Below are 25888 nucleotides of genomic sequence, written 5' to 3' on the forward strand. Positions count from 1 at the left end.
GTTATTTTTCATCACCGTTGTAATGGCAAACAGTCGCTAAATGAGGCAGACGCTAAACAAGAACTATCTGTATGGAAGTACTTACAACTAACAGAAAACAACAGTCGCCCTGCATAGGAGGCTCAGAGCAGAGAGTGGGGCTATTGGGGTAGGGGGAACAGTGCAAGAAATGCCGCAGAGTTAGCTTGCCACCCCCCTCATCATTTTAGATGTGCAGAGTTTACACCTTGTCTGTTGGGGGGGATGTTATCTCCTCATCTGCTCCTGCCCCCCTGATATGTGGTTCTGGGTCTTCAAGACGTCTCTGCCTAGCGCATCGAGCAATGGGCAAGGGATGTGCGCTCCTCGCCAAGAGTGCTCCAGAAAGTGACCCACGAGATTTGCTGGCATTTCCAGGGTAGCTGAGGGAGCGTTTAACTTGGGTGTTGTGTCCGGCTGCGAATTGCTTAGCCGCGGGAAAGGAACTTTCTGATTGTGTGTGATTAGCCCTTCAATGCTGATTCTGTGCCAGCTTTTCAAACTCGGCAGGAAAGGAAGTCCTCTAAACCCAAAATAGAAACTCATTTTTCCCACCTTCTTGGGAAGCCTTGTGACAAAAATGCATGACTGTGAGATTCCACTTCCTTCTGCAAGTCCGGGGAGAAATCCCAGTGCTGGCAAAGTTGTGCAGAAGGAACCGCGGCGGTGACGTTGCTGGAAACGCCCTTGAAGAAACAGCCTTACGGGTCTCCTTGGCACTCCCTCTGTTTGGGTGAAGGCATCTCAAGGGAGGCGAATCCAGCGTCTATACCCAGAGAAGGAGCTCTGCTTGAGGAGCAGTCATGAGGACTAGAAACTCCTCCTTGCTTTTGCACCACAGAGCCTGAGATTCCCAGACTGGGTAGAATGGCTGCAAAGTTCTCACCTTGAAAAATAGATGCCCCCAAGGACGGCAGGTGCCCCTCTTTGCCCTTCAATGCCAAGTGCCAGCGGCTGAAAGACATGTTTTCTGTTATTGCCTCCTGTGAGAAGAGGAAGAAAACTCAGTCCGCAGGGAATGGGTGTGAGTGTTACTTTCAGATTAACCTTTCTAATCGTGCATTGCGGTGATCTTAATTCGTAACAGTTTCGTGTTCAGTTACATCTTCTAAAGCCAATATAAAATCAGAAACACGCAGGTGCTCGCACGCATTTCAACTCCTTGGCGTGTGCAAGCCTCTATCAGCATCACTCCTGACATTTCCCACTCCTGGACAGACACTCGGGCATTGTCCACCCTCCCCTGCCAGCTTCAGTTGAGTGTTTTCTGGCAATCGCCTGTTTCAAGAACCACAAGTCAGTGGATTAAGTCGTAGCACCAGATCCACTTTGCCGGTGACCGAATATCGTCCCGGTCCCTACCCCCACCCAGCCTATCCGTGTTGCCGAAAGCTTCCCCAGCGAGCACCCCACCCCGCTGGGGTCTCCATAGGATTTGGGTGAGGACGATGACCGGCTGGCACCATTCTAGGCGCTGAATGGCACCGGGCCTTCTGAGGCTTCCCTCCGCTGTCCGACAGAATCTCAGGCGCGTTTTAGGCTACGGTGGCCAAGTATTTGACGTAAACTGAGCAAAGGGGTCTGGCAGTGGAAGAATCCCTTGGCTGGCCCTTTGCATGGAAGCCCAGGGTAGCTCTTGGGGGCTGGCTGGACCCCGCTTCTGGCATCCTGAGGAGGCTTTGAGCTGGCCCCCTTGGCGGGTCTCTTGCCTGCCTGGCAGCTTCCCTTTGGGGTCTCTCGCCGGGCCATGCTTGGCTGCCCAGAGTCTCCGGGTGGGAAGTCCGGGAATGAGACCCAGAAGCCCTATAGCTGGGCTCAGCGGGAGGAGCAAGGTGGCTTTTCCAGAGCTGCCAGGCTGCAGCCTTCTGTCTTCAGCAGGCGCTGGGCAAAACCCAGAGACCCCCAGCCCAGTGCCAGCCCTCCCTGGTTCCCAGGGAAGAAGGCCGGCCCAAGGCTTGTCCTTCCCGGTCTGAAGAAGGCCGCGGCTGGCCAGTCCCGCCACTGTGTGGGGACAGCCCAACAGGGCAGCTCCGGGCCTTTAAGAAGGAGAGCGCTCTGGGCACATATCGGTGCCTGGCTGGGCTGCCCAGCATGGCCGCGGCCTCTTCCTAGCTGCTCAAAGGCTGCGGCCCGCCCCGGTTTGCAGCAGTCCAGCCCCACGAGCCGCCCGGCCCTCCGGCTTTATTCTCTTGCTCCACGTCAGCTGCTGAGCGGGCGCAGCTGCAATTTTCGTTTCTGGTTGCATCTGTCTTGGCACGAAAAAGGAAGAAGAGGAACGTAACTGAGTAATGGAAACTTGGATCAGAGCTCCGATAAACATTTGAGTTTTCTCCTCCCTTGTCCATATTTATAGAGTTTTCCCTCTCCTTCCTAAATTAAAGCCAAATGAAACTTTTTTTTAAAAAAAATGAGGCCCCATTTTCCCTGCTTTTGGAGAAGGAATTTTCTTGACGGCGCTGCTTTCTGTGAGTTGGCACGCTGCGTTTGATTTAAGGGAGAGAGTTGGAAGGGGCTCTGTAGGCAACCGAGCCCACCCCCTGCTCCCCGAACAGCTTGACACCCCCCCGGACCCCGCCCTCCACACCACCGAGAGGGGAAAGCAATTCCCTTCGTGATGTGGCCTCCGTCAAACAGGGCAACTGTCCTTTTTACAAGCCAGCCCAGCCAGAAAACCCGCCTCCGGTTTCACGCTCTTTCTGTGTGCGTCACTGCCGAGCGCTATCCTCATCCGGGCACCTGGGGCTGAGTTTAGCCTTCTGGAGGGTTGCGCTCACTGGTCTTCACTGATTCATCGCTACGTCTCTATGCCGCTTCACTTCTGACAACTCCGGGCAGTTTACATGATGAAAATAAAACATTGAATATGCTTGATGACATTACAAATGCCACCAGTGCAGCGTGGTGCCTCCTGGTGGTCAGTGTAGCTAAAAAATGCCCCACGGGATACGCACTGTGTAAAAATAGAGAAAGAGGTGGGGGGGTGGGAGTCATGTAAGCCCCCCACGCCTGGAGGCAGGAAGATGAAGCATCTGTCTCGTTCTGCTGTGGAAGCTTAAGGGGGGTCGTGGACTGTACTCACTATTTGGGGAAGGGCAACCCAGGCCTGCCATCTGCCCCCGAAGCCTCTTGGCACCGGATGGTGTTCGCTGCGGGGGCTCCCCTTAACTCAGGAGTTGAGGTGTTCCATGACGCGGAGTTGCTTCGGAGAAGGTGCTCCTCTGGGCCTCTGCCCCCTCAGCCCCCCGTGGGGTGGGGGCCCAGCGCAGCCCCTCTCGGGGTGAACGCAGATGGCGGGCCAATTCTGGCTAGGAGAGAGAGCCTGGCAAGCGCATGGTGCCAAGCCGTGCTGAGCTTTAGAAATTGAAACCAGCCCCTTGAATGGCCTCCACGTCGCAGTCCTGCTACTGAGCCTGGCTTCTCCTGCCAACAGGCCACTGCGTTTTGGACCTGCTTATTCATTTTAGCTATTTTATTGGTCTGATAGGCCCCTCCGGTGCGGATGACTCTGAGCAGCGCCCATTCCAAACCCTGTAAACTGGTTTAAAAACAATGCAGTAAAAAAGAAAAAGGAGCAGAAAAGGACTGCCGCTTCTGAGATCTTCAAGGGCAGCCCCACGTCAAGTGCACTGCAGTAATCTAACCGGGGGGGCGGTGAGGGCGTGAGTCCCTGCTGCAAAGGCCTCCTGCTCCTGCATCCTTTTGCATGGTTTCTGAGTTGATTATCGCCACCAACTGCTAAGGGGGGCTGGCAGAGGGACAGTGCTTGGCCCAGGAAGGTGGCAGCTGAGGGTGGGGTATTAATTGTCCCTCCGTGACTCAGTCTTCCTGCAGGCCGTTGTGGCCCTGGCCTCTCACTTCGCAGGAAGCGTTTGTCTTTCGACCTTCAGCCTGAAATGCTGGTCCCTTGGTGCCCGCCTTTAACTGCTGCTCTTGGTAAACCTTTTTGACGCAGTGCTTCTCAACCTTGGCCACTTTAAGACGGGTGGACTTCAATTCCCAGAATTCCCCAGCCAGCCATGCTGGCTGGGGAATTCTGGGAGTTGAAGTCCACCCGTCTTAAAGTGGCCAAGGTTGAGAAGCACTGTTTTAAAGTAGTCTCTCCAAGTCAACTCAGCATTTTGGAATGGTTAGCGAATCTAATTTCCCTTCAGCATCTTAACTGGCTCTGCACATTACTTGAATGTCTTTCTCCGGACAAAATTTGGTTGGTCGTTAGGAACTAAGCAGAGGCTGCCCGTGCTGAGTTTGCCTTCGATCGCTTTCTGGTGAGGGAGCCCACAGGACCCACAGGACCCAGCCCCCCAGATTAAAGCCGGTCCCTCTCGATGGGTGGCTGAACGCTTCGCGCGCTTGGTTCAAAGCAATTTAAAGTTACTGCTCCTGCAAGCCTGGACTTCGTTATGCCTGGGGGTTGCATTCGTTGCTCCATGTGGCGCCCGCAAGAGCCTGGGCAATGCCCAGGGCAGCCTGGCGTGAGCTCCAGATTCCCAGAGGGAATGACTCTATTTGCACGTGAGCCTGTTGGGTGAACTGGATCAATTGTGGTTTACTCATCAGAGCTGAACAAGCCATCATTTGGTGAGATGCATGGATAGAGTCATTCTCTTTATCCCTGGGCCTGGGTTCGAATCTGGCTCATGTTCCGGGAGGGAAGTGCTCCAAAGTCTGGTGCTGCCAACAGGCTCCTTGGGCGTCTTATGGGCTGTTGCCAAGCTGTCCCAGAGACCTCCCATCTTCTGCTGAACCTGCTGACCCGGGGCAGCTGCTCCTGCTGGTGGGGCCCAGGGAGCGCTGGGCCGCTGGGGAGCATGGTCCTTCCTCCTGACCAACGGCTGCATCTTCCCCCTTCCAGGAACGCCAAGAAGGAAGGAGACCTGCTGGCCGCGCAGTCCCGCCTGAAGGATGTGGAGGCCCTGCTGAACTCCAAGGAGGCCGCCCTCACCACCGCCCTGGGAGAGAAGCGCAACCTGGAGAATGAAGTCCGCGACCTTAGAGGCCAGCTGGCCAAGGTAGCCCGGGTGCGCCCCGGTCCTGGCCCGCCTGGGAAGGCCCCCTACGGGCTCCCTGCTCTGCTCCGCCCTTGGGGTCCCTTGAGGCGGGAGGGTGGCCGTTTTGCCTTCTGCGCCTCCCTCCCTGGTCTGCCTCCGGACTACGGGCCCCAACATTTCCTCCAGCACCTCGGAGGAGGAATGGCTTTGCAGCGCTCAGGTGGACGTCAGTGCCCGGGGGGCCAGAGCCCCTCTCTTCTGCAGGAGGGGAGGGTCCCTCCGATGGGAGGCCACCGGCCGTTCACACCCCCAGCAGCCACTCGCATGCCAGCTCCTGTTCCTGGAGATTGGCAGCCGAGAGCCTGGAAGCGGCAGGGCTGGGCTACGCTACTTCCAAGCTGAGGCAGGCTTGTGCTTGAGGGGGCTTTTGGTCCCGGCTTTCTTCTTTTTCCCTCTGGCCACGGTGGCTTTTCTTTGGCTGCGCTTTATCTTTTTATGACTCTTGCAATTGCTAATTTAATACGTACCGTACGGTGAAGAGGCCGAGGCAGCCGCACGGTCTACAGGGCTGCCAGCAGCTGTTGACTGTGCCCAGCCGTGGCACTTCAGAGGCAGACGACTCCTGGCCACAGAGGTGCCATCTCTATTGCGAATTCGGCCCTTAATCCTTTGGGACGCCAAGCTCTGTCACTGTGGGAGGCAAGGAGGTTTCCCCGACCTGCTTCTCCCGCTTCGGCAGAGGCGCATCTCTGCGTCGGTCCTGCCCGAAGAATAACGGGGCTGCCTCCCTGTCTGTGGTGCCCGCTACCGCTATCCTAATTTTAGGGCCAGCTTAGTTTTATTGCCGGTCTGCCCCCCTCCCTCCCCCAAACTGGGCGGTGACTGGAAAATCACACCTCTGCAGGAGCCCCATGGGCCCAGCAGGGGGCGCTCGAGTCCAGCACTCACCCAGGCAGGGCGTCCAGTGAGCAGGGGCGTCCGGTCCGGAGGCGCACCGGGCGTCTTTGGGGCAAGCCGATGCGAGATGCTGCACGTCACACCAGAAAGAGAGAGACACCATGCGCGCGCAGGCGCTTCCTGGGTGCCAGGAGGAGCTGGTGGGGTGCGGGCAAATTGGGCATGGTGGGAAGGGTGACCCTTGCTGTCCCTCTTTCTGTCCCGCTCCAGTTGGAAGTTGCCTTGGCCGAGGTCAAGAAGCAGCTTCAGGACGAAATGCTGCGGCGGGTGGATGCGGAGAACCGGCTGCAGACCCTGAAGGAGGAGCTTGACTTCCAGAAGAACATCTACAGTGAGGTGAGTTCTGGAACCCTGGATGCTTCCGGTGGGAAGGGACCCCGAAGGTCTTCCCGTCCAGCCTCACCGAGGGCAGGAATCCTGGCTGCGCAGCCTTGGCTCGAAAGCGACTCGGCTGCTTCGTAGCTCTTGCCACCAAGAATTCCTCCGTATTTGGAGTTTGGGTCTCCCTCTGCAAAGCCTCCCCCCCCGGCTCTCACCGCGCTCCTGGGCACCACGGAGAACACATCTGCACGGGCTGGAAGACTTGACTGCAGGCCGTCAGCCCAACGCCTGCCCCAGCAGTGTTGCCCCGGGAGTGCCGGGGGGGTGGTTCGCGGTCGGGGTCGGCCCTCCCGGCAGTCCTCGGAGCCCCAGCTCAGCCCTGCCCTGCTTCCCGCAGGAGCTCCGCGAGACCAAGCGCCGCCACGAGACCCGCTTGGTGGAGATCGACAACGGCCGCCAGCGGGAGTTCGAGAGCAAGTTGGCAGATGCTCTGCAGGACCTGCGCGGCCAGCACGAAGCCCAGGTCAAGCTGTACAAGGAGGAGCTTGAGAAGACGTATGCGGCTAAGGTACTCCCGCTCCCATCATCCCCAAGCTAGCATGCTTCGGCCAAGGGTCTGCCTCCTGGCCCTTGGGGTATTCCACTTCCCTCCCATTTTAGATCCTCTGAGGTCCAGTCAGCCCTCCCCTTTTTCACTCACCTGCAGCCTTTAAGACAGTGCTTCTCAACCTGGGTGACTTTAAGATAGGCGGACTTCAATTCCCAGAATTCCCCAGCCAGCCATGCTGGCTGGGGAATTCTGGGAGTTGAAGTCCACCTATCTTAAAGTCGCCCAGGTTGAGAAGCACTGCTCTAACTGACTGCAGACTTTGAAGAGAGACCCTAAGACAGGATCGGTACCTTTTAAAACTCAGCTCTTAACTGGGGGGAAACGCAGCTGCCTTGATTGGCTGGAGGCGGCTTCGGGCTTGAGGAAAGAGGCTCCCAGCTGCCCTGCCGAGCAGCCCGGAGCAGCACGGTGGTTTGCCCCACTTAAAGTAAGCCAAACTCAGCCATCTCCAGAACGTTACCTTGCTCACGGCTTGAATCCTCGCAGCTGGAAAACGCCAAGCAGTCGGCCGAGAGGAACAGCAACATGGCCGGGGCGGCTCACGAGGAGCTTCAGCAGACCCGCATCCGCATCGACAGCTTGTCAGCCCAGCTCAGCCAGCTGCAGAAGCAGGTAAGGGCTGACGGGGTTGGGGAGGGGGCTGCTGTTCTCCTACCTGCTCTGGCTACCTTTGGGTCTCCGGGCAACATCGCGGCACCGCCAGCTTCCTCCACGTGGAGGGATCGCACCTTTTGCTCCCTTGGTTGTGCCCGTTTTGAAGATTCAGGGGTGGCTTACGTGGGGTGCAAACAGGCAGGCTACGTCTGTGAGCCACATCGTATCAGCCACCTTACAGGCCCCCCTCCCTCTTTGAGGCCCCCGCTGTTCCCTCCCTGGGCAGGGACAGCCCTGTCTTGCAAGCCTTCCAGCATGTTAGTGGGCTGGGGGGGCGTCCTATCCTGCTCCAGGGCCGGGGGCTACAGCTGAGAAGGCCTGCCTCCATGCAGGAGTGCCTCTGGGGCAGCCCACGGTGTCTGGGGAGAGTCTGCTTACGCTTCAACACTACGAGTCTCGAGCACCCACTTTTCTTTCCCAATGCTCGGCGTTGAGGGTTGGGAGGAAGAGTTGAGGACTTTCAGGAGGGGCTTCTGTAAGGAGAACAACCAGGTTGATAGGTCAGGTGGAGCCGTGGCTTGCTTACCAATATCAACCACTGGGGTCACGTTGATGGGTTTAACAAATTCCACCGCGGCTTAGAGATCTGCTGCTTAGCAAGAAACTTCTCAGCTTCTCTGTAGAGGTTGTTAAGGCTCAGTGGATTTGTAAATAAGACTCAGAATTCACCTGGCCCCAGAAGCCAGCATGCAGGTTAACACTGCTGCGGTGGTCTGCCAGTCCCTCGTTCACACAGCCCACTAAGCCCAGGGCGAGGCGGGTTGGCCAGGGCCAGGCCAGCCCTGTTGTAATGGGCTTTGCGAGCTTGGGCAGGGGGCCGCTCGCCCAGGCGTCCAGTCCAGGCCCCCACCCCTCTTCTGACGTCCTTCCCAGCTGGCAGCCAAGGAGGCGAAGCTGCGTGACCTGGAGGACGCTCTGTCCCGGGAGCGCGAGACCAGCCGCCGCATCCTGGCGGACAAGGAGCGGGAGATGGCCGAGATGCGGGCACGCATGCAGCAGCAGCTGGACGAGTACCAGGAGCTGCTGGACATCAAGCTGGCCCTGGACATGGAGATCAATGCCTATCGCAAACTCCTGGAGGGGGAGGAGGAGAGGTGAGGGCCAGGCGGTTCCCCGCGGAGTCTGGCCAGTGGGGCGAGGCAGACAGACCGCGGCCTGGGGGGCCTTCCCCGAGCAGGTGTGGCCCCCTTCAGGTGTGGCCCCCGAGCGCCTGCCTAACGGTCTCAGGACAACAGAAAGTGTTCTGGTTTAGACTGGATCTGGACGGATTGGGCGTTTGTCCGGCTGCCTCTCTTCTGGGGGGGGCGTTTCCAGTGCCCTCTGCTTCTGGGACCGGCTGGCAGGCCCTCAGGGCGCGCCTCCCGCTGCAGAAGGACCAGCTCGGCTTAGGAATTCGCCCTGGCACGGCTGGTGAAGCTTTGCTCCTGTTGCCGACGAAAGGGAGGGTGGCGCAGCCCCATTCGAACGGAAGCTTTCTCTTTGTTGGGGGGCGGCCTCCCCATCAGCCACCTTGCCTCTCCCCCCAGGTTGCGCCTCTCCCCCAGTCCCTCCTCCCAGAAGAGCGGCTCGCGGATCCGCGTCTCTCACTCCTCCTCGCAAGGCTCCGCCAAGAAGAGGAAGCTGGAGGATGGCGAAAGCCGCACCAGCTTCTCCCACCATGCCCGGACCAGCGGCCGGGTGGCCGTGGAGGAGGTGGACCTGGAGGGCAAGTTCGTCCGGCTCAGGAACAAGTCGAACGAGGTGGGTGCCGGTCGCAGAAGGCTGCGTGGCCCGAAGTCCTGGGACACACAGGTCTGGCAGAAGCCGTTCAGCCCCTGGGTCGGGTGGTGGGGTGGGCAGTACGCTGTTCCGGGCCTGGCTGGCTTCCAGGACTGCGAGAGGCAGCCGCGTCCTTGTAGGGTGGATCCACCCAAGGCCCCCATGCAGCCCCCCACATCTTTTAACGTGGCCCCGTAAACGTCCGACGGGATGGAAGAGGGAAGCGATGCACATGAGTGGAGAGCGGCTGTGCTAACAATAACGAATTCCAATCCCGTTTAAAGATTACTTTTATTATTTATACATACATACATACGTATTGGCTGCCCAGCTCCAGGGATAAATGAGAGGAAATCCAATTCAGCCTTTGTTCTGGCCTCACTGCTGCTTTTTAGAGCCCCGTTCTGCCACCCGTCAGGCACCCAAGAAAGGAGACGTCTTGGGCTCCTCTGAACGCTGGAGTTAGGGTGGTTCCTTGAGTTTGCAGTCGTAAGCCATGATGGCTGGGCTTTGGCTGTAGCCCAAGGCACCTGGCGGGATCCAGGCTGCCTTCCCCGGCTTTGCTCCGTGGCTCCCGGCAGCAGAGTCCGCCGGCTTCTGCTCGGCAGGGCTGGGGAGCTGAAGGGGGAAGCTGGCTGCTGCCCTCTGGGATTGGGACCGGTCTGGAGAAGTTCTCCCCGCTTGACTTTAAGCCATTCGTTTTGGATTTTGTGGTTCTTTGGCACATCTCCACCACTGTTGGCCGGGTTTTTAAATGTCAGCCCCCAAATACAGAGCTGCAGCCGCTGCTCTCCTAAAACGCGCGCGCTTTGGGGCCCAAAGGTCACAGCCTTTCGAGGCATCGCCCTGGAGTGTGACGGTCGTAATCGTGAGTTGTGGATTCTGAAAAGTGCAAGTTTTGGACGGGCGATGTGTTTTGGTTCTGTGCACTTGCGGAGGCCAAATTGGGTCAGTTTACCTCTGAATGGTATTCCCTTTGCTGCTGTTGCTACCGCTGGTAGCAACAGCATCCTTGGCCCCGCGCTCTGCAGGCCCCCACCACTGCTTCCCTTCCGTGCTTCCTTAGGACCAGTCGTTGGGAAACTGGCAGATCAAGCGCCAGAATGGAGAAGAGGCCCCCATTTGCTACAGGTTCCCCCCCAAGTTCACCTTGAAGGCTGGCCAGCTGGTTACGGTGAGCAGCAGCCGTGGGCTCGGGGGGGGGGGACGGGCAGGGAGAAGCGGCAGGGCAGACCGGACGCCAGGAGGAGGCCCTCTGCCGCTCTGGCGCCCGGGCTAGCTGTGGGGAGCTGCCCGGTGCTGGGCAGGATGCTCTGCGGTGGTGACGCATCCTCTTCTCTTTCTCCTCCTCCTGCACCTCCTGAAGATCTGGGCTGCTGGCGCCGGCGTGGCCCATAACCCTCCCACGGACATGGTGTGGAAGAACCAAAGCTCGTGGGGCTCCGGCGACAGCTTGCGCACCGCTCTCCTCACCTCCAGCGGAGAGGTAAGGCGGCTGAGACTTGGCGAAGGGAGGACCGCCTGGCAGCCGGTTTCCCGCAAGGCTGGAGTCGCCTATCCGAGGGCTGCCGTGGGGGTGGGCGGAGGGGTAGACCTAGCTTTGGAAAGGGGAAAGAGTGTGATGGGTGCTGTTGCAAAATGGGTGGGGGGAGGCTGCTCTCCTCCGTCCCCCTCTCTGTTGCCCTTCTCCCCCATCAGGTGGGCACAATTTTCTTTGCTGAAAATGCCCCTGGGGACTAGAGCATTTCTGGAAATGGAGATGATGCCTCGGGCTGGCCCTTGGCTTTGCAACCTTTTCGATTCCCGTTTAATTTTGAAACAATTCAGAGCATGTAAAAACAAATAGAGCAAGTAGGGCATCACATGGGGACTAAGGAATCTGGGGGCTCGGCGGAGGCATCCTGGCGCTTTCCTTGGTGCCAGCATGGAAGAGGCTGTCGTGCCAGGCTTGGTGGGCATCGGTTGGGGAAGGGCACTTGGTGTAGCCCAGAGCTCTGCTTTTAGATGGTGCCCCGGGCAGAAGGCAGGAGCCCCATTCCTCCCCCCTCCGTCATGCTGAGAGGTGGCTGGCCCAGGGCAGGTCCTCCATTTCTTCTTCCCGCTCTCCAGGAGGTGGCCATGCGGAAACTGGTGCGCACGGTCATTGTCAACGATGACGATGAAGAGGATGAGGACGAGGACGGCATCCATCACCACCACCATCACCATGTGAGCTTTGGGGGACGCGGGGTGCCTTAAACTCGCTTCTCCAGGGCCGAATTAAATGGGAGAACAAGCATTATTCAACATCAGTTATGGGGGTTTTTGAAAACGCAAACAGCTTTAGTTGTAGGGGAGGACTCCCAGCGGGTGAGCTGGGGAATTTAAACTTCTTTTCTGCCTTGTTACCCGTGGGAGAAATTCTTCCTCTGATGCTGTTTGGGTTTTTTACCACGCACTGCATGCGTCAGATTTCTTTTTGTTCGTTCATTTGTTACTAGAGCCAAGAGTGCATAGGGACAATAAAAGACCCCTCCCCTCAAAAACAACAGTGAAAGCAAACACACAGGTGAAATAATCCTCAATTCTAAGGATTATTTTAGATATCCTCAGGTATACAAACCGAAATATTTATATACCTCTTCCTGTTTTAAAGAGAATTGCAAAGCCATTTACAATAAAACCTCTAGAAACCTTCTAGAAAATTTGACAAAAGCCTACATTAAAATTTGAAAAACCAAAAAAAACAACCAACCCCCAAATGAAATAAGCAATCAAATAAACCGAAACGATCATGGAGAGCAAAAGCAGCAATGCAAAGGGTAAAGTATCACCGCAGCACAGACACTTTATTAAAAGGCCTGCAGAAATACAAAGGATGGGGCCAGGCGGGCCTGACTGGGGAGGCGTTCAGAGGTGGGAGTTAACCGGAGAGGCCCCACACGCTTCCCGCCCTCAGCTGACCCCCCGAAGTGGTTCTGAAAGCATCAGTGGGAACGTAAGGGAAAAGGACCTTGCCGGTCTCAAAAGACTGAACTGGTTTGGACACAAAGTGGGAACCAGTGAGGTTCATAAGGGACTGGCACAATGTGTTCGTGTACTTTTGCTACAGCATTTTGTCCTAATTGAAGTTTCCAAGCCCTCTTCCAAACTCTGAAAGAGTTCAAGACTCGTTGTTAGAAACATGTGTTTGCTGTTAGGAACTTATACTTAATGCTGCAGGAAATGTACAGAAAATGTTGATAGGCTGATATAGCTGTGATTTGTTCGCCCGTGAAAAACTTACAATAGAAGTCTTAGTTTAAAAATAACATCTGAAACAGATCTTTGGGTAAACGTGGACCTCTCGTGACATTGTTTGGATCAACTCAGTTCTGGGGAAGCTCTTTTTAGAACTTTTGCAGGATTATTTTTGCAAAAATGAGTTTGGTTTGTCTCTGAATGCTTCTTGGCCATTCATTCAATTCCGGTATTTGTTGTTCATCCAAAAACTGTTGCTGCTTCTGGAATTACACAGTGATTGGAGGGTTTGAAGTAAAGCCAAATGGATGAAAATGGTATTTAGATGACCCCTGGAATAACAATGTGCTGAAAGAATGGAGGGCCACTTTAAAACATCTTATGATCAAAACATGAGATCAGAATAACGGAAGTACAGTATTTCCTTTGTGTGCATCTCAGACAACGTTGGAAATACAGTGCAAGATTCAACTGGTTAGTGCTCGCATTTAACGCGCTTGTAATTTTAACAAGCACATTAAATACAAACATGTGTTTAGCCTCAATTCAAGTTTAATCCTGTATTTTTGGAATAATTACGTTTAGCACATTTTCTGTGCCAGGCTCTTTTTTAAAAAGCCACCAGAGGCTTCCAAGCCAGAGCAAGCTGGGGTAACGAGGGAGAGTGTCCTGGCAACGTGCGAATCTGGTTTCTCAGTGCCAGATGCTGCGGAAATGGGACTGTCTCTGTCGGAACGGCCCAGGCTTCGCTTCTCATCTTCCGCTTCCTCCTCCAGAGCCACTGCAGCGGCAGCGGAGATCCGGGCGAGTACAATCTGCGTTCCCGCACGGTGCTGTGCGGCACCTGCGGGCAGCCCGCAGATAAGTCAGCCGGGGGCACGAACGCCGCAGCCAGCGCCCTGTCCTCCGGCTCCTCCTCCTCCAGCCTGACCATCACGCGCAGCTATCGCACCGGGGGCACCAGCATCGGGGAGGGCCTGCTGCCGCGCTCCTACATCCTGGGTAGCTCCAACCCACGTCAGCAGGTCAGTGTGGGGGCCGCCCAACGGGGGATGCCCGGTCCTGGGCCTGGCGGGCCGGAAGAGGTGGCTTTGCTGTGGAGAGCCTGGGCCGCGCTTCTTTATGAGTGACGGGCAGGTCAGCGCGGAAGGTATTCCGCAGACCGCACCTCGTTTGCGGTGGGAGTCCTGAAAGGGCAGCTCTCCTCCCCTTGCTTGCAGCGCGTGAATCTGCACGCGAATGTGCATTAAGGGTGCATTAAGGGTGCGTCCGGGCACGCAGAGGGTGGACCGTGGGCACCACTGAGCTTGGCATGCCTCGCGGCCCTTTCTGGCACCCTCTGCGCTGCTCAGGGCTTCCGCAGCCAGTGCATTTTGGAAAGCGTGGGATGATACCCGCTGAACAGGATATGGGGGTGGGTTGAAAACCCCAGCATGTTGCCTTCTGTGTCTGCAAAGCACCTCTCGTTGGCTTTGTGCCCATGTGTGCTGGCATACAAGCCCTGTTGGGCGCTGGTTTGAACAAAGGAAGTGTACGGTCTGGGTGTGGATTGTCACCCCTTGTTGAACGAGGGCGAGACTGCTCCTCGTAGCTGGAAGCTCCCCTGTTGGGGTTCAGCTAAAGCAGGAGGTCGGGGATTGTGTGTGTGTGCGTGTGCACGCGCACACAGTGGGCAGAGCCAGTGACCCACATTCCTCGCCCCCAAGCAAAGGGAATCAGAGCTTCCTTGGGGACGCGTTTTGCCTTTGGGAGGCTGAGCTGGGGGATGTTTTATGCAGAAGATACCTATTTTGCACTCTCGAAAATGGTTTTAATTATTCCCTCCCCTGCTCCTGCCTGGCACTGTGCAGCATCAGGAACTTGTGCAAATGTTGGCCGTGCTGTGCCAACTTTGGGTGCGGAAATGGAGCTGGAGAAAGCCCCCAGCCCACAAAGGGGGTCCTGGCTGGGGAGGCTGTTTTTCCTCTGGGGGAGGTAGGGGCCGACCCCCACAAGCGTTTTGGACGGGCTGCTGCGTGTGGGTCTCCCCCAACGTGCTTCCTGGCATTTTGAGGAAGATCCAGATCTGGATTGGCCGTGAATGTCTCTCCCTCTCTCTCCCCCCCCCCCACTCTTTGCAGGGTCCTTCAAGCTGCAGCATCATGTAATCTTTGATGTTTCCCGACATGCACTCACTGCCCGCTATATGAAGCTCTCTGTCCTTTACATGCGCAGAAAAAAAAAGAGAAAAAAGGAAACAAAAAATTTTTAAAGAAGTTATTTTCTACTGCAAGAATTTATACTTTATTATATATCTCTATATATCTATATATAAATACGCTAAAGATGCTTCAGGGTTTTTTAAGGGGGAAGAAGTCTTTTTTCTATAACAGAAGTTTAAAAGGAGCCCTGCCAAAGAGTTTAATTTACTATTGCCAAAAAAGAAAAAGAAGAAGAAGTCCTATAATTTTAATATTTCTTCCAGTAAGGGGGAGCGTGTAAATGTGTGTGTATGCACAGGAGAGAGGGTGTTTGTGTGTCTGTGTGTGTATATATTTCCTTGAATACCAAAGCTTTCTGTTTGAAAAACGAAAAGCATCTCTCAGAGGCGAGACCCTCCTGGTTTCTCTTCTCCCTCTCAGTCAAACTCTTAAGTTTTTTGCCCTTAGTATCTCCCTGGGAGGAGGGTGAACCACTAACCAGCCATGGTTAACTCCTGCCTCGCCCCCCAGCTCCCCACGCGCTTCGGGGAAAGAGTCGAGTCCAGCTCTTTTGAAGACACTACAAGCCGTCGACCCTTGTTTACATTTTGAAAGAGGCTGGGAGACTCTCGCATTCTTAACTGGTTTCACTTTGCAGCGACTCTGACATCAGGCCAGTCCAACCCAAATCAGGTTGCTTAATGCCTGCAAAAAAACACTTTAAGAGGTAGTCACTCAGGGATGCTTGAATTAAATTCCCCAACTCCCTTAAATTAGAACGCCCACGTCGCCCTCTGCTCGAAAAGGCCACGTGTTTCATGTAACGGCGAGCTGGTTCCACACAGGATGAATTCGTACCTTTAAAACAAAACCTGATTTAGCTTGTATGTTGTCCAGACCTATACGCGTGACACCCCACTGAATAGCTTTAGGGGAAATTAAGTTTACAGCCACTGTTTGCTTCAAGTAACGTTTAGCATAAAGTTGGGTAGCGCCTCGCTTTGGAAATGAGCGTTTCCGGTCCTCCTCCGTAGGAAAAGGAGCCCGGCTTTCGGGTGCCTCTGACCTGCTTCGCCCGAGCGGCGGCGGCGGGGCTGATCTCCCTGCCCGGCCCCCTGCGACTGGCAGCCTGGGGGATGCTCTGTACCAACAGAAGAGGACGTGTGTAGCTCAGCGTTGAACTGTGGGGTCCTGGCGGCTCTCTGAGCTTGGCCGTTTTGTTGCAGACGTTTCGTTACCCGGCGAGGTCACATTTTCAGCGCACTTCAGGGCACAGCCGGGTAGCGAAACATTTCCAAGAGAACAGCCAAGCCCAGAGAACCGCCAGGGCTCCACGGGATGCTCTGCGCTCTGCTTGGCTGGCGAGGGCCTGTGCATGTCTAGAGTGCCTTGCGGGGGGGGCATGGAAGTGCCCACGAAGGCTGGGGGGCCGGAAGGGGGGCTCGGACTGCCTTTCAGGTGAGCCGTGACTTGAGAAAAGTGCCTTCAACTCCTGGCTGGGATCAGCTGGGTTTCTAGCCAAAAGCGTCAAGTCAGTGTGGGGAGGGGGCAGATGTAGGTCTGCTTTGAGATAGTGCTGGTGCCTTTGGGCCCTTGGGGAGGGGGAGGGAGGAAGAGAGGGAGGGGGAGGGCATGCCCGGCTACCGCTTTCCAAAGCGGTCTCTGCACTGCTTCACCAGGAGGGCACTCCCATGCCGCCTCCTGGGCTTGGGGCAGAGGCCGGGGGGCAGTCGGGTGCCTTAAGGTTCAGGCTAGGTTTGGGAGACGCAGCTCTTCTGCTCAATTTGGGGCCGGAAGTGTCATTTAAGGCAGCGCTCTTCAATAGGATGCTCCCCGGTCCTCGATTCCTAGCTGGCCTCCTGGTGGGAAATCCTAATCCGTGTACCCGGGGCATCTCCTCCGCCCCAGAGAATCCGGTTCCATGGGCAGGATCCCCGTGCATTTACATAAAGGGCCAAGAATGGAAGCAGGGGGAGCCCCCCACTCAGTCCCTCGCGAATTTCCTGAGCTGGAGAACTGTAGAGCCTCTTTGCATCTTACAAAGCGGAGGATGGCTCGTTTCCTGGCCGGCCAGTTGCTGCTTTGCCCCCGAACGTGTGAAGCGGCTCCGAGGGAGGGGAGGAAGAGCTGGAGACCACCATGGGTGCTGCCGCGTCTCCTCTGCCCAGCCTCCAGGTACGTCCCACCTGCCTGGAGGGGGCCAGGCCCGGGAGACCCACCGGGCTGTCCTGTTGAGAAAGTGAGTGGGCCCAGAGTAGACGGTTCTTCCTCCGAAAAGCCCCCCTCCTTCCGGCTGCGCTCAGAAGTGGACGGTGGCCGCGATTCTCATGCTTCCCCTCTTGCATCCTGCGGGGTCCCCCCTGCCCCCCTCTGGGCAGCACCTCCTCCTCTCCCCGGGGGCCACCACTCCTCTCCATTTTGTACTTAGATAAGTCCTTTTGAAAACTCTTCCAAGGGGCGCCAAAGCCAAGTGGGGGACCCTCCCTTCTAGGGTACAGTAAACTTGCTTTAAAATTGGGGGGAGGAGGGGAGGGGGCCAAACAAACACTAAACCAGCAAGCTGCTTGACTCCTGCCTGGTGCAGATGCTTGCGGGGGGGGGTCTTCTCTGCCAGGAGCTGCTGCAGCTGGAAACAAGCCGTGGCCCCCGTCCTCCGGGCCCTCTCCGTCCTTCTAGGAAGGGGCACCACCCAGAGCGGTTCTTCGGAGAAGCCACTATTTCATTGTGCTGTTAATTTGGGGTGCTGTCGGGTGGGTCTGCTGAGGCCTGCTTTGCTGATCATATGGCAATTGTGCAGTATTTCTGTATTTTCTTAAACCAATATACTTACCAAAAAAGACATCTGTTGTATTTCTTTGGTCCGTGACGCGGGTGACCTTGGCGGCTGGGCTCTGCCTGTTCTGGGCTGCTTGGCTCGAGGTTAGCCCAGCGGCTGAGCCCGGCCTCCGGCCTCCGTAAGGCGTGGTGGGGTGTTATGCGGCGAGGCCAGCCCCGGTGCTCTGCCCCGGGGGGGTGGGGGGTCCTTCTCGTCTTTAGGTCGCCACACTGCCTCTCCCGTTTGGATGCTGTGGGATGATGGAGGGACCCATCCATGGAGAAACACCTTTGGCGTGGTATCAAGGCAATGTTCTTCAGAGGGTGGAGGAACCCCAAGGCCTGAGGCAATCAGGAGGGAAGCCATAGACATCCCCACGCCCACCAGCCCCAGGGCTGAGACAGCCTGCTGTTGGTTGAGGATGGGTCCTCCCAATGCAGCTGCGGCCCCGGCCTGCCACCGAAGCCGGGTCAAGGTGATCTGGCGGGGAAGACATGCCACCCTCTGACTTGCCTGGAGGAAGAACCTGAGGGAGGTCGGCAATGTGCAGGCGTCCAGGTGGCCTGCCCCCTTCCATCGGTCCAGTTTCAGCTGCTTTGGCTACAGGAAACAGCAGATCCCATGGGTTTCCCTTCTGCCTCTTTCAGCCTCTGGCAGGAAGGCAGGTCTTCCGTGGAGACGCTCCTCTTCCCGGGAACCTTCTCTGCCCCTCCATGCTACGTGCCCTCCCTGCCCCTGCCCCTGTCCCCTTCTCCCCCCCAACCCTGCCCCCTTGGAAGGACAGCAGGTTGCAAGAAGGAAGAGGCGGCACGGGTGGGGTGCGGTTTTTGAAGCAGCTCCTCAAGGATGGGAGGAAAACCGTCAGCTGAGGAAGTGGGAGGACTAGGCTGGTGGAATGCTGGAGTTCTGGATTTTAAGGGGAACCGTGGATCCCAAAAGCGACAAGTCAGTCCAATGGCGGGGGGTTCTTGATCTTAAAGGAAATGGAGCTGAGTGTAATTAAATGGACACCGTGGGCTTCAAAAAACAGCTTAACCTAGAGCACTGATAAAAGGAACTCCTGTCCTTGAAGGAGATGCTAAAGGCACAATTGGGAACAATTCCAACAATTCTTGAGAAAATTCCGAACATGCCAACGCGGCTTCCCTAAAAGCTTAGGGAAGAGCTGGAAATAAAAAGGGAAACACAGAAATGGGAAGTCCAGACAAGCAGCTGGAACGGTTGAGTTGGTGTCAGAAATGCAAACGCTCAGAGTGGTTGGGCAACAACGCTCAGAATAAAGAAAAGGGCTTTTTAGATGGGTTCAAAGTAAAAATAATTGATCGATAACTATTTAATGAAGACAGCAAAACGTTGACAGTTATTAACAGAAAAAGCAGACCTATTCAATACCTATTTTGGTTGTCTCACCAGCAAAAAAAACTTCCACCAAGAAACTGAAAAATGGGATTAAAGTTAATCTCAGCTAGAAACATAGCCCTGACTATGTTTCTGTCAAGCTTGAAAAATAGGGCTACTTTACAGCTGAGGTGAGCTGCATCTAAGATACAGAAGGCTGGTCCTGGGCCTGGCCAATCCCACATGCGTTATCTTTGGGAAGTTATGAAGAGGTGAAGTGTCAAGATCTTGCCGAACGAGCATCTCAGTTCTTGGTCAGGTTGTGGGAATGCTGCAGACATTGCTCGATCGTGTGCCATTAAGTTGTCTTCGATGCCCAGCAACCGCATAGATGGATTTTCTCCATGATGGTCTGTTGCTAACCTGGTCTGCAGATGTACCTCGACTTTATCAAAGCGTTTGACAAAGTACCCCATCAGAAGCGTGGAAGGACGTGTCAAAGGCCCCAAAAGGGAACTCCGTATTTGTCAGAGGTTCCACATCAAGTGGGAGAGTTAATGATGGTGATGTAGAAACAGTCCAGCCCCATCAACGGCTTTATTAATGGTTGGGAGGAAGAGATGGTGGAAATGCCAACGACTCGGGTAGGATAGCTAATACGCCAGAAGGCAGAAATAAAATAACCCTGGCAAGCTGGGAAAAAATGGCTAAAAGTAACATAATTAGATCTGACAGAGGCAAGGGACAAGGTTCTTCACTTTGGAATCATCAAGAGTGTCTGCAGGGTGTGGTCAAAAAAGTCAAGATGGCGGCCCCAGTGGTGCAAATTGGAGCTCGGCCACTTTTTATGTGCAATGCCATCTTGATGTTTTTTTATCGTACCTTGTGGATACCCAACTCTAGGGATCACTGGTTTTACCACTGGGCTAATAATCAAATTAATGATAGGTGCACATTTTCTGTAGATTCTCCAGGGAAAGAAAAACTTCTAAATCTTCCCATTTCAGAAAGGATTGTCGCCACTAAAAAAAAAAAATCAAGAAACCATGATTTTGAAGTAATCCGGTTGGCCATCCCCTCAAAATGCAGGGATGTGTATTCTTTCTCTTCTGAATTACTTTTCCTAGGGTTTCAAAATGTTTAAAATGCACTCGGCCGCAGCCTGTGATTATCATCTACACCAGTGTTTTTCAAACTTGGCCACTTTAGGATGGGTGGACTTCAACTCCCAGAATTCCCCAGCCAGCAGTGCAAACCAGCCAAGAATTACGGGGCGAGCTTCTGCTGATTTTGGCAAGAGAATTAGGGCGTCGCATCCCCACAGCCTATGCATGGCTTTATATACACCCCCCCTCACCACTTCCTCCACATTTCCAGCCCACTCTTTTGGGGTTGGAGATTTTTAAAAAAGGTGTTTCTACCTACAAAATGTATTTGGTCACCTTGCTCCCGAAGCTAGCTGTTACGGGAGAGCACTTATTTGCTTTAGAAATGAAGGAGGGATTCGTATAATTTCTTAATGTCTTTATTTTATTTGGTTTGCCCCCTCCCGACCAACACCCGAATGTAAAAGTATCTTTTGCATTTCCAAAAAATGCAAGGTAGTCTGTAGCAACTGATAAAAAAATGTATCTTGGGGCAAAGGCTGTACACAAGTGCATATAATTAAGATATTGTACAACATGCATTACATATAAACCACTGTTTGCAAAAACAGTACATGATACAAAACGCCAGCTACTAATGCAGAAGTGAAGATGCGTGCACAAAAATCTGTACCTCTTTTAGGGCAAACTGGAAAAAATTTTTCACTGAACTCGACATACACAGCAAGGAGAAACGAAAGTGCTGGAAAGTCTTTCCATCAGGCAAAATGAGGGCCCGTGGAGGGGCGATAATGCTCTGCCCCGCATTTCAAGGAAGTCTGAATTTCCAGAGGGTGTCCTGGGTATTTACCACGCGTGGCCGCCAGAGGGCAGCGGCGCCCTGCTTTGCGTTCTGCGGGACTCCGGCCCCGGCGCTCTTCGTGGCGGCTGCAACTGGGGCAGTTCAGCCGGGGCGGTCCCTCTTTCCAGCGCAGCTTCTCAACCCTGGCAATTTTAAGATGTCTGGACTTCAGCTCCCAGCCTGGCTGGCTGGCTGGCTGGCTGCTGGCTGGCTGGGGAATTCTGGGAGTTGACGCGCACGCACCTTAAGGTCGCCAGGGTTGAGGAACCCTGCTCCGGGGGCCCCGGATTAACCCTGGTCCGGGAGAACTTGCTCACCCAGCCTGATGGCAAAGCTGCGGGAAGGCGCCTTGGGGTAGGCGCCCCTGTCCATCCAGCGCTGGTGGCGTGCAGGGAAGGATGGATAACGAAGCCAGAGGGCCCAGCCCAGGGTTTCTCAGCCTCAGCAGCTTTAAGACGGCTGGATGGGGAATTCTGGGAGTCCGCCCATCTTAAAGTTGCTGAGGGTGAGAAACCCCGGTTTAGTGCCAAGCGTGAGCCCCTCTTCCCCCCACGTGAAGAGGGCGCTGGCGAGGGTGGGTGCGATTCCGGACCGCGCAACTCCGCGAGGGCTGCAGGAATTCGGGTCGGGGCAGCGCGAAAGCGGCCCTGGAGCGCCTCCGCTCCTCCCGCCGCGACCTCCCCCCGGCGGCCAAGGGCACCGCTGGCGCTCGCGGCCGGGCTGAGCCTCCCGCGGGCTGAAGGCTGCCGGGGGGAGGGGGCGCTCGGCGCTGCCCCGTCCCGTCCCGTCCCGTCCCGTCCCGTCCTCCTCCCCGGGTTGCCAGCCGGGGGGCAATGCCAGGAAGCGGACTTGCCCGGCGGGTCTTCGCCTCGCGGCTTCGGAGGAGCGCCCGCAGAGCCGGGCTTCCTCGCTCCGGAGCTGGTCCCCTTGGAGCCGGACTCCGGGCTGCTCGGCCGGGCGGCCAGAGGCGGCGCCCGGAGCGGTCCAGACGGAGCCTTTGGGTCGGCGAGGCGAGGCGAGGCGAGGCGAGGCGAGCGCGGGCTTTGCCACCGGCGGCGGCGCAGCCCACCTCCCAACGCAGCTGGAGCGCGAGCCGTGCGCGGCCGGGCCGGAGGAGCAGCGAGAGCCCCCTCCTCCTCCTCCTCCTCCTTCCCCCCGCCCTGGCCGGAGCGGTCACGTGGGCGGCGGCGCGCGGCTGACCGACTCGCAGGACGCGGCGATAAGCGGCGAGCGCGCGGTTGGTCCCGCTGCCGAAGGGCGCTCCTCGCCGGGAAGTTGCGGAAGGCGGCGGCGGCTTTTCCGAGCAGCCGCGGGGACGGGACGGGACGGGACGGGGCGGGGGGCGCGGAAGGGCCGGGCGGCGCCTGGCGAACTGCAGCCGGGCAGCTGCTGGCCCCGGGACTCCTCCGCCGGGAGAGGCTCGCGCGCCTTCGCCCGCCGGCAGCCCTCCGCCGCAGGGTCGCCCAGGTTGGTGCGGGCCCCGGGGCAGCGCGGGGCGGGCGGGGGCTGCAGGAGGGTGCTCGGCCGTGCCGTGCCGTGCCGTGCCGTGCCCAGTTCGGGGCCCCGCTTGCAGGGATGGCCCCGGCGGGGCGCCCGGGCCTTTCTGCAGCGCGCGCCCCTCCAGCGGGGCATGAGAGCGCTGCCCGGCCGGGAGGCTTTAATTCGGCCGCGTCTTCGTGGCGAACCGGGCTTCTGAACTTCAAAATGGAGCCAGCGGAGGCGAGGCTGAGCCGCCGCCGCCGCCGCCGCCGCGTCTCCCGAAGAAGCTGCCCGTGATGGGGGCGGGGGGCGGGGGGAGCTCTGGGCAGGCTCGGGGGCTCAGCCCGTCGTGTGAACGCCTGGGGGGCGGGAAAGCGGGCTCGGAGTTTCCAGGCGCCCGGTGCGGGCAGCCCGGGACGGCCCCGCCGGGGCGTCCGTCTTTGCCTGGCGAAGAAGTGCCCTCTCGGCGTGCCTTCGTGACGGGCTGTCCAGGCGGTGAGTCGCCCCGGAAAGCCGCCTGAGAGGAGGAACGGCCACCCCCGCTGCCTCCTCCCTATTTGCACAACAGATCCATGTCCCACAGGTGCAGCTTTCATCCTGCGGGGGGGGGGAGGGGTGAAGAGAAGCTGGCTGGGATCCGGGAGACGGTCTTGGAAGAGCAGGAGAAGATGTGCGTGTGTGCGTGTGAGAGACAGAGAGAGAGGGAGAAGCAGGTGTTAACTCAGAAGTTAACTCAAAAGCGTGCAGCATCGCTGGGCCAGCGTATTCTTGTTTAAGGGGTGCTTGTGGAAGGTTTTCTACTGTTCGGGCCAGAACATCTTCCCGTCCTGGATCTGATCTGTGGCAGGCCTGGATCTTGCCCCAAGAGTAAGTTGGAGTAAGTAAGAGTAAGTTTCTCACAGTTTGCTGGTAGAGGAAGAGGGAAACGGATTTGCAGAAAAAGGCAGAATTCTGGCCACTTTTAAGTTTTGAGCAACAGCTACCAGGCTTCTTGCCATCCATGATGCAGATCCGGAGAGTTAATTTTATTTATTTGTTTGTTTGTTTGTTTGTTTAATTTATTTGTGCATAGAATGTATCTACCGCCTCAGTCCTTGTGGACTCCAGGCAGTTTGTGGTGCGCTCGTATTTTTAATATGGTTAAAGGGGAACATGCAGAGGAATCATATTCGTTGCAGTTCATTAATTTAAGTTAAATTGAATGGACGTAAGCGGTGCCCTTCTGGATCAGACCCTTCTAGTCCAGCTGTCCGTTCTCCCAGGGGCCAGCCAACTGCCCAAGGAAGCCCACCGGTCTCCCAGTGGATGGCCTTCGGAGGCAGCCCCACCGCCAGCAAGGCTAAGAGCCCTGGATCCCCACAACTTCCATGAGTCGGTCCAACCCTTTTCTGAAGCCAGCCAAGCTGGTAGCCAGCACCCCATCCTGCGCTACCAAATTCCAACACTGGATTACTTAAATAGTTCCCTTTGCCTGTCCTGATTCTTCCAGGGTTCAGTTTCATTGCGTGACCTCTGGTTCTAGTATTTTGGGAAGGGGAAAGTAGCTTCTCCTTGACCACTTTATCCACGCAGGGCGTAATTTGGTGCACCTCGATCATGTCGATTTCGTCCACCTCCTTTCTAGACTAGAAAGCCCAAATGTCACAGACTTTCCTCCTAGGGAAGCTGCTTCAGCCCCTGGATCATCTTGGTGAATGAAAGGAAAGAGGTATTTCCGTCAAGATGGTCTCCTTCTCTGTCCTAAAACTCTGGAGCGTAAACCTGACGCCTCTCAAAGGCTCTCGGCTGTAGGAATGAGGCGGCCCTGAACTCTGCAAAGCCCCTCCCGGAGCCTTTGTTTAGCTCGGATGGCCAATAAGAAGCGTAGGAATGACCTTGGGGGATTGCAAACAAGGCTAGCCTAAACCAGCATCCTCTTTCTAGCGGTGGACAGCTAGATCACGACGTTCAGAGGTAGACTGCTTCTTTACTTGAGGGTCCCGCTTACACCCCACGGCTCATAACGGCTTATAGACCCTGCACGTCAACTTTTGCAAAGCCATCCAGACGATCTTGTGGCAGGGAGTCCTGTAGGTTCTACGTATAGGAGCATGGCCTCTGGTTAGTCCCGAGGCAGTCTGGCAAGGAGAGATTTGCAACTAGTTCTGGGTCCTTCATCTTCAACAGCTGCTTGGCCCCTTTGCAGACCAAGAAGATTGATAAGCTGACCTCTGCGAGAAGGTGCAGGGTCACCCCCCCGCCCCCACAGACAGTTGGCAGCCATGCAGCCTGTTCAAGGGTGGTCAGTGCATGGGATCAGGATATTCACTTCTTATTTCTACTCCGCATGGGTCAGACCTGAACCAAGGCACAGGGAGATTCTGAATGCCCAGATCTTGCTGCCATGCAGCCCCAGGGAGGATGGTAGCGAAGCCATCCAGTTCCTGGCGTCGCTCCCTCGAATACCGAGGCCGCTTCTCTTACTTAAATGTGTGCCCCAAGCAGAAGTATTAACTGAGGCTTGCGGGAAACAGAAAATATAATCTGGGTAATGCCACAGAGCTCTGGCAGGTCAAGACACGTTAACCCGTTGCATTGCGCAGCTGTAGATGCCGAAGAAAAGTGGGAGGCAAGACTGTGCAGAAATGAGGGCAAAGACCCTCTCCGGACCCAGAGCAGGGTTTGATCCTGGTTCACCCTGAAAAGCCAAAAAAGGCAAGGAGGAAAGAGAGAGCTGGTGACAGTGGAGAAATTAAAGAAGGCAAGGTTGTTTGATTCAGCTCACATGTCTCCGCCCCCAGAGTCCCCCCAAATTGGGGGTGGGTGGGTTGGAAAAAAAAGTGCTGCTCCAGGGATGAGGATGGAGAAAGTCAGAGGTGAAGTAAGGCAAGATGTTGTACAGATGTTTGACCTGCACATCAACTGTGAGGAATTTCATGGTTTGCAGAAATTCTGCAGCCAATGTGGAATTAACTTTGGGGAAGGGAGAGCTTGCGAGGGAAACCGAAAAACATTGGGGCCTTGGCCCTTCTGTGAAACATCTTGCCTGGCCTGCGTTCTTGGCTGCAGCCGTGTTTTCTCTTCTCCCGCCCCTACCTCCCCAGCACATCTGCTCTCCTCCGGCTCCCTTCCTCGAACGTGGTTTCAAAGCTTGCAACCCTCCAGGGAGGGAGGGGAGAGAACCTGCCCCAAGCAGGATTCCTGCACCCCAAGGGGCCCTGAAGGACTGGGGGGACACTAGCCTTTCCTCCTTGGGCGTCCCAGAAAATAGCACTTGGCAAGAAAGCCCAGATTTCGCAACGTCTTCCCTGAAGTGTTGGCTGTTGAAGAATTTCAGTGATGACCAGGAAGCAACAGTTAAAATGGAATATGGAACAACTCAATAGTTCAGAACTAGGGAAAAAGTTGCATCTTGTCCACTTATTTATTTAACGTACTGTATGTGCACAATGTATTATCAGAAATGCTGGACTGGAAATTCCAAGTAGGAACTGGAATTAAAACTGCTGGGAGAAACATCAACCCCCTCAGATGCGCTGATGATCCCATTTTGGTGGCTGGAAGTGAGGAAGACTTAAGGAAACTGGTGGAAGGTGAAAGAAGTGAGTGCACACCCCATCTGCTG

General features: G+C 56.0%; 2 protein-coding genes across 5 annotated transcripts in view; both read left to right on the top strand.

Annotated features, from left to right (window-relative positions):
- LMNA (lamin A/C) overlaps positions 1–17544 on the top strand; it is a 37017-nt gene extending 19473 nt beyond the window's left edge. Inside the window, exons 2-12 of the mRNA XM_088151160.1 lie at positions 4871–5027; positions 6174–6299; positions 6682–6852; positions 7381–7506; positions 8422–8642; positions 9075–9288; positions 10373–10480; positions 10673–10792; positions 11416–11514; positions 13302–13550; positions 14646–17544. Coding sequence (XP_088007286.1) covers positions 4871–5027; positions 6174–6299; positions 6682–6852; positions 7381–7506; positions 8422–8642; positions 9075–9288; positions 10373–10480; positions 10673–10792; positions 11416–11514; positions 13302–13550; positions 14646–14672 — 1618 coding nt within the window. The 3' untranslated portion in view covers positions 14673–17544. The remainder of the gene's footprint in view (positions 1–4870; positions 5028–6173; positions 6300–6681; positions 6853–7380; positions 7507–8421; positions 8643–9074; positions 9289–10372; positions 10481–10672; positions 10793–11415; positions 11515–13301; positions 13551–14645) is intronic.
- Positions 17545–22023: 4479 nt separating this feature from the next.
- The window catches only part of SEMA4A (semaphorin 4A), a 62250-nt gene continuing 58385 nt past the window's right edge, over positions 22024–25888 (top strand). Inside the window, exon 1 of one of the 4 annotated variants that reach the window (XM_088151148.1) lies at positions 22024–22042. The gene's annotated coding sequence lies outside the window, so the exon portion shown is untranslated. The other 3 variants (XM_088151151.1, XM_088151146.1, XM_088151149.1) reach the window with 3 other exon arrangements.

This window comes from Python bivittatus, unplaced genomic scaffold (genome assembly GCF_059951505.1).
Source record: "Python bivittatus isolate LINGU-HERP-01145 unplaced genomic scaffold, Pbiv_v1 ctg000660_np1212, whole genome shotgun sequence".
Classification (NCBI taxonomy): domain Eukaryota; kingdom Metazoa; phylum Chordata; class Lepidosauria; order Squamata; family Pythonidae; genus Python; species Python bivittatus.